General features: G+C 38.1%; 1 protein-coding gene across 2 annotated transcripts in view; it reads left to right on the top strand.

Moving 5' to 3' along the window:
* WDR47 (WD repeat domain 47) overlaps window positions 1–8065 on the top strand; it is a 63191-nt gene that overhangs the window by 33338 nt on the left and 21788 nt on the right. Inside the window, exons 6-9 of one of the 2 annotated variants that reach the window (XM_019530675.1) lie at window positions 1304–1430; window positions 4041–4219; window positions 6424–6690; window positions 7330–7405. In XM_019530675.1, the coding sequence (XP_019386220.1) occupies window positions 1304–1430; window positions 4041–4219; window positions 6424–6690; window positions 7330–7405 (649 nt within the window). Of the gene's footprint in view, window positions 1–1297; window positions 1431–4040; window positions 4220–6423; window positions 6691–7329; window positions 7406–8065 lie in introns of both variants that reach the window. The other variant, XM_019530674.1, reaches the window with a different exon arrangement.

The raw sequence follows: 8065 nt of genomic DNA, 5'->3' as shown, positions 1-8065 counted from the left end.
GTGGTCCAGTCATGGGTGGAGTCCCACCAGGTCTCCGTTATCCCAATGACGTCATAATTCTTTGTACTGAGCAGGAGGATAGATTAAGTAGACAGATTATCAAGAATGGGAGCATCTGGGTTTATTCTTGTCTCATGCTTCAGCAGAAATATTTGCATTACAGATTTGTCTTCATTTTTTATAAATAAATAAATAGGAAGGTTCTTAAGACTTGCTTGTTAGTCGGATGATAAAATTTATCTTGGCTAATGTACATAAATACCAGTAAATTTTAAAATAATGCAGCAGAGGAAGCCTTCTCCAGACCAGTAAATATCTATAGTTTTTTTTTCCAGGTTTCAGAACGCTTTCAAAGTGTCCAAATTTTAATGTATTTTGCAGGTTATAGACTGCAAAGGATTTTTCAAGTATTTCCATCTGGAAATACTTCTCCAGGCTAATTCACAAATACTCTGTAAATTAAAACAACAGTAGTGACATTAGGGATAGTCTGGTTTACCTACTTTGAGTGTCATATAAAGTTAACCTTTTCTACTAGTAGTAGTATTTACAGTATTGACCTCTAGCAACGGACAAGTAACATGCTACAGGCAATGTTATACTTTGTTGTCTCTGTCAACCTGAAGAAATGCATGCTGCAGAAAGCAAAACTTCCTGTTGCTTTGGGTAACATGATGGGGACATTGCTGTATAGTAGGTAGGGTCAAACTCATCAGGGAGTGGCTGCAGACTGACCTGGTTGTGCTAGTGGTGGTGATGGTTGGATGAGTGGTGTGAGGTGTCACAGGTGTTAACATAGCTATCAGTTGCCTCCCACTGCCAATGTTCCCCTGTTGGGTTTTGTACCCCAGATTTGACAGAGGACCCCAACCAACCCTTCTCGCCACATCTCTGCTGTGTAGAGTAGGTGACAATTACACAGGTGCCACATGACAAATAGACTCATGCATTTGATGGGCCTCAAAGCCAGAAATAGTTTAGTTTTGTTAAAAGAGAACTTGAATAATTTGAGATTTTTAAGGTAAGGATGTGAATGAAGGAAGTCTAATTTTTCTTTTAACCCTTTTTGGACTACCTGAAAAAAGGTTAGAATAGACTATTATGATAATTTTGAAAACAGAACACAGGAAGCGTATTAATTCCATCCATTGATAGCATAAATATATTGGGTCATATATTTTGTTTCTCTTAAGCAGTAACTTTTGGGATGTTAATCTATTTGTGGTTATTTAAAAGACTTTCTGCTCTTCTAGAGCAGATTTCTCAAATAAGCCGCTGCTTTCTCTTTACATGTCAGTGAAAGAAGTGACACTCCCGTGGAGCCACAGCATTCCATTGGCAGTGAGACTTTGTGCCAGAGTTCAGTTCCAGAAAATGAACCAGTAAATGGAGCGCAGAATCAAGGACCAGCAAAACAAGAAAAAAATGAGGTAATATTTGATCATTTCCAAATAATGTGGTCCTTTGAACTGCCTGCTCTAATAAACAGTATAACAATATGCCTTCTGTGCTGAGAACTTCATCCATATATATGACATTTTCAGTCTGGATGCTTTTAAACATGTTCTGCTCTTACAAATATGCTTATAACGTAAGATGCAACCTAAGCAGTCATATTTCCATTAGATACACTTGTGCTTTTTTAATGACTGGATAAAGGCAACAGCTTACGGTGTCCTTACCTCTGAACTGTATTTACTGTGTTTAAAAATGTAGGCCAGTATTCATAGCTGGAATACATATTTAAATAGTGTGATTTGAAAAACGCCACTTTTGTAAGCTGCTTTTAACAAATAATCTGTCTAAAACTTCACTGCAGTTAGTTGCCTTGGGAAAGGCAGTGTTAACTTGAAGAATTCTTGCCAGTGACAACTGAGAAATGGACATTCAGTACTTCCAACTGAATGGGACTGTCGGACTATACAAAGACATACTTATACTTATGAAGCATTATATGACTCCTAAGCTTTTGTTAACTAAATTGTTACGTAGCTTTGAGTTGCTTAATGTTTTATACATCAGTAAACTTTAAGAAAGGTATAGCGAGTCCTGATAAATTTACCAGGTGGTAAATAGTAAGGGAACAAAATATAGTGGTTGGAATGCAAGGGTTTTAGAGGTTCATGGCACTTTACCTAGCCTGCTCCTCTCTGCGGTGGGGAAGTGGAGGTGGAGAGCAAAGCAAAGGTTAAGTGACATTTTGTTGAAATGAAACAGAATTGTTGAAATGAAACAACAGAATTGCCTACCTCTCTACTTTCTACCATTCCACGGATCTATCTGCCTCATTAGTCAATAACAGAATAGGGTTTTATCTGAACACTTATGTTTAAAATGTAGTAGTGAAATTGTAAAGTACAAGGGGTAGTTTTGGTCAAATTATAAATTCTAGGGGTTTGGTTGCTTTTTTGTTTTTGTTTTGGTTTGTAACTCACTATGATCTTTATCCTGTACTGAAATCTTTGTCTTAAAGGAAGGCATCCAAGCAGCATTTAAAAAATGGTATACTTTAATAGCACTTGTCTGTTCTAGACACTATGGTTGCTTGCAGACATAGAAGGGAAGAAAAACCCCCAAACACGGCTTTACTTTAAACTTGGCATGTTCCCGTGCAGAGCCCAGTGCATGACCAGAAGAGGCAGTATGTTTGTTGCACCTGGCTTTCCTGTCTGTAAAGACTGGGCACTTCAGTGGGGCTTTTGGTACTTTTGATCTGGTAGCTAATTGACTTAGCTTTAGATAAAAGCACCAAAAAGCCCTTCAGAAGTACCTGATCTATATAGATGCTGCAGAGCTGAGTCCAACTAACGTGCTGCTGCTTCCAGTAATGTGCGGGGGTGGGAATGGTTTGTTTTTTTTTTGCAAACAACCTACTTGTACTAGGCTGTGGGACAAGTAAGAGAGGACTGGCAGGAGTTATGGTGGGCTATATTACTAATGAATGACTTCCCTACTGAAATAATGTAGGGAGGGGCTAGATTTGGGCATGGGGAAGATCGGAGTCAGCCACTTTTCTAAGTGAGGGATGTTTCCTCACTATGGAAAAGCAAAACATGCATAGGAGAATGAAGACAGGAGACTTTTTTTGGTTTGCCTAAAGATGCTAGCCACCTAGTACTGGGGAATAGAAAAGAATGCAGTTCTGAATTTTGAAGGGTTTACTGTGAGGCCGGAGCCAGTTGGACTCCCAGGGAACACAACTAAGCTACTTGAGAACCCAGGGCTTGGCAGCTGGTTTGGAGCTTAGGTAGCCATACTTCAGGGTCCCATGGCTCTAAAAGGGTGCCAGATGTGGGGTATATACTTGAAATGAGTTTAAAGACCTAGAGCTTGCAATAAGCTATACACAGTGAGACTAGTTATCACTCAGGCTTGGGGGATCCAGTTACAGTAGGTTGGAGTAACTTTGTTTTCCTTTACAAAAATCCTGGTCTTTAAAGGTTGGCCTTTAAGACTGTAGTAGGACATTGTACTTCCTATTAGTGAAAATCTGCTCTGAAAGCAGGAGTGTCTTATTTAAGCAACAGATCAACATGTATATTTACTTACTTTTACTTCAGCAAATTATCTTTGCAGTACTTTACTCCATGCAAAAGAGTAAAAGCATAAGACAAAAACACGACTCCTGTTAGTAAAATTTGATGTCTGTATTCTTTCAATGAGAACATAAATGTAACTTTTCAAAACTACACCTTACATTTAATATTTAGATTCTTTTGCTTTCCTTCACACGCTTTTTTTTTTTTTCTTTCAAGGCTAAAGAGAACGTTGAAGGATTTTATTTCTCAGCAATAGCATTAAATGTAGCAGTTTTCCATGTCTCCTCCCAAAGCCAAATAGAACACATTTAAGTTTTAGTATCATGTTGCTGTGCTTTTTGGTAAGTTGTAACCTATTAGTTTTAGGATAAAAATAAAGAGCTTGCTCCCCAAAGGTGATTGTTTAGTGTGTATGTTTATAACAGTACAGAGAATTAAGAGTATATAGTTGCAATAATTAACTTTAAATTTGTCTTACCCAAATAACATTATTTCTTTAAGCTTCGTGATTCAACAGAGCAATTCCAAGAATATTACAGGCAAAAGCTACGTTACCAGCAGCATTTGGAGCAGAAAGAGCAACAGCGACAACTCTACCAGCAAATGTTGCTAGAAGGTGGTGTAAACCAGGAGGATGGAGCAGACCAGCAGCAAAATCTAACTGAACAATTTCTTAACAGGTTGGTTTTAGTTATCTGTAATACTTACTAACCACTGCATGTTCTTGGTAATAAATTGCCACCAAATTCTGTAAATGGTAGAAGTACACCAATATATCAGTTGCCTACTGGATTGACACTGATAAAAGGGAAATTTACATCATCAGCTTTTTTTGGTCATTGTAGCTGATTTTAAGGTTTTCCTGTAATTTGTATCTTCTGGCCGGGGCCCCCAGATGCCTGGGTTCCTTCCCATGAGCTAGGGTAATCCTGGATACACTCCCATCCCCTCACCAGCGGGTTGGAGTAGAGTAGCTGCTGCAGTGTCCCAGGAGCTGGTGAGGCATAGACTGTGGGCTGGAGCAGGTGCTGTAAAAGATGCTAAATGCCACAGATGTGCCTGGGGTGAGGAGGGGTGGGTGAAACTGAGCTACCTGGCCCAGCATGACTCAACTTGCAGCATGACTCAACCCACAGTTAAGATCAGTTGTCTGATTGGTATTGGTCACTATGGCTGGTTAATATTTGGCTGACAGTATTGGCCAAGAAAATCTTTATTGGTGCACCCCTAGTATATGAAATTGGTAGTTTGTGAATATTGAGAGAGATTCAGAATTCCAGGTATGGAATTTTTTGTTTGTTTGGGTTTTTTTTAAACACCTCAAAAATGTGTGGTTAGCTAAAAATGTTCTTGAGGAGGAGGAAGGGGATGATCCTACCAGTGAAGAATCACAAGTTCGAAAGACATAACTTTAACTACACTGTCGTGAACAGAAATGGGTAGAAGAAAAACACTTTTTTTTAATTGAGCAATTTAGCCAAATAATAATAAACGTAAATTTTGAAAGGATTCTTTTTGCATTTGTTTTCCTCCTTCAGATGCTTTTAGTAAATCTGGTAACTGGGGAAGGTTTCTCTCCATGTTATCTTACGGTAGATAACTTCTAAGAATACCCTGCATTTGGAGGCTGAATTTGTAGACAGCATCAAGTGTGTCTTAATTCAGAGTGCTGTTTTCTTGGATCGGAGGTTTGCTGCACTGCTAATACACGTGGTGCACAAGGCTGCCATACCGCATCAATTTATGTGATTAATCCAGTCTGCTGTGGCGTGCTGGATTTCTAGCCCCCAATTCCTGCCCCCACCCCTTGCAGACCCTACCTGATTTCCTCCCTCTCCCCATTCTGACTTACCTTAGATCAGGTGTCCATTTTTAACTTGGTCCAAACACCCCCTAGCCTCCCTAAAGGGTCTGTATGCAGCTTTTAGCACTTACTTGATTTCAGTGAAACCCCTACCTTAAAATAATGTCATTACATATATGCTTGCAGTTAAGTGAGTGTAGAAGTTGTGGCTTAACCTTTTTTCTTTTACTAAAACCAGACAAAATGGACATGTTGGGGGAAAAGAAAGGAAAACTCAAGGAAACTTATTCTAGAGGTCTTCTAGTGAAAAAAGATTAATTCATAAGTACAGTTTTACTCCTGATATTTAAACCCATATTGCTTTGCTTTAGAGTAAGCTGATTTTAATTTAGGGATAATCCATTTTTAAGAAATAAAATCTATAGATTCCAATAATTTTCAGAAACAGTAATTTAAATGACTGTTAACTAGCATTTGGGAACAGAAGGTGACTACAAGACAGAGATTTACCATACAACCTTGAAAACACAGATACTTTCTATACATTTTCATACAGAAAATGCTAGTTAAACTTTTCATTTTTAGTTGCTTTGACTGCTAAGGCTTTTTAGATCTATTTTTGGCTATGTAAAAATTATCTTTACCTGTGGTTTATTGTAATGTTGTTATAATTGGGAACTGGGGGTTTCACACGCGTGATTTGAAATATGCACTATTTCACTGATTAGTTCATAAGACCAAGAGCTAGTTGAAGAAACCTGTGCATGCTTTTGAACTATAACTTTGAACTGTCTGTGACAAAAGGAAGGAATTTTAGCCTTTTTAACTTAGGGTATTTTGCATCAATTTAATCCCACCTCATGTAAAAAAAAAAAAAAAAAATTCAGAAACCTAATCTTGTTAGAAAATAATATTAATTCTGGATGTTAGAACATTTAATTAATTTTTTCAGAGATTACTCCTAGTAATCTGCATACCTATCAAACTGCTGAACAAAAACTGTTCTCTTTGGATGTTCCTATATTATAAATTGTTTCCTTACCTTTTTATTGTGTTTTGATTTTTGTCAATCCTCTGCAGGTCTATTCAAAAGTTGGGAGAGTTAAACATAGGTATGGACAGTCTTGGAAATGAAGTTCAGACACTTGGCCAACAATGTCAAGGAAGCAAGGGGAATACATCTAATGGTCTGGCAACTAGTACTCCAGCCTTTACATCCCCACCTCCAGATTCTAGTCAGAGAATAATGACTGATAGCCAAAATGTTAATACAAGCACACCTCGGAAGCATGGGTCAACAAATCAGATACCTTTTCTTGAAGAATCACCTGTCCAAGGGAATCAGATGTAAGTGCCTGGCATATTACGAGCTCTGAAAATTTTCTTAGATTAACACTAAGGGGATGATGTCTGTATTTTGACTGTTAGCAAACCAAAGATGTACAGGTTCTGATAAATGGTCAAAGAGGAGGTGGGGGAAACTTGGCATACATTTGTCTGGAAGTATTGTAACTTTCAAGTTGACAATTTCCCATTAGAATTTTTATCATACCTAACATTTTATTTTTACTTTGACTTTGTTTGCCTATTGATTTGTTTCTGGTAATTATAAAAGCTTTTACCAACTTTTGGAAAATGGTAGGATACTAGTAAGGAATCAGATGTGTACTGCTCCTTGTCCCTTTTAAATTAGTCAGTTTGGAGGGTGTAGATATGAAAGAGAGTGAAAGCTTAAACTGCAGTAATTCAGCAGTTGTTTCATTCAGGTGTAAACTGCCCTACCTTTAGCTCTTGTTACCACAGAATAGTGGGGATGGGTGAGATGCCCTATCTGCATAAGTCTCCCTGTCCCCTCAACTTGGTACAATTTGTTCATCTACCCACTTTATGCACGTATTGTGGGACACTGTAGTTCTGGACAAGAAAATGCCTTTGTAAGCATTTATACTGTACTGAATTCTGTTTGTTTTTTTTAAATTAAAACAGTATGTCAGACCATGCTGCCCCTCAGCCACAACTTGAGGATTCTTTAGGTACGGTAAATAGGACAAGAGGTGATGAGGTGAGATTTTTTTTTTTTTTTTTTAAGAGCAATTACATTTACTTATTCTTTGGCTCCAAGCTTTGAATCAGAGTATATGATGTTCTCTTAATAGTATTATATCTTTCTGAGCAACGGTATTTGGAACATGCTTGAAAATCAGCTTGTAAACTTTTACATGAAAAATGCTGAAAAAGTTATGGCTAAATGGGGTAATTCTAGACACAGAATTTTTTAGGCTTCCTTCATGCTTACCACAGAGAACTGATTCCCAAGAATGCAGCTTGCTATTCAAGTCTTTGGGGAGCTGGGTCAGGACAATAACAGTGTTATTTATGAAATCCACTCATTGTCGTCATAAAGCAATGTTTGTAGTATATGCAGTGAAATTAGGCAGAAAATTAGCTATCTATTATGTAACTTGAAGACAGTGGGATTCACAAATACTAGAGGTGCACCAACACATTGGTCCAATATTGAATTGGTACCGATATAAAGAAAAATTTACTATACCGGATATCGGCCCGATGAGGCTGATAATTTGGCCGATTAAATGCCCATGGTGCACCCAGCCAGAGCACAACACACAGGCAGCCAGGAGTAGAGCCAGCAGTGTGGAGAAATGCCTCTAGCTGGTAAGTCTGGTGTAGTGGAAGGGGCATGGGGACACAGATCAACACC

The sequence above is a fragment of the Crocodylus porosus genome, unplaced genomic scaffold (assembly GCF_001723895.1).
Source record: "Crocodylus porosus isolate Cpor-Errol unplaced genomic scaffold, CroPor_comp1, whole genome shotgun sequence".
Taxonomy (NCBI): Eukaryota; Metazoa; Chordata; order Crocodylia; family Crocodylidae; genus Crocodylus; species Crocodylus porosus.
Note: the sequence above shows the minus strand (reverse complement) of the source record. Positions and strands in the feature narration are given on the sequence as shown.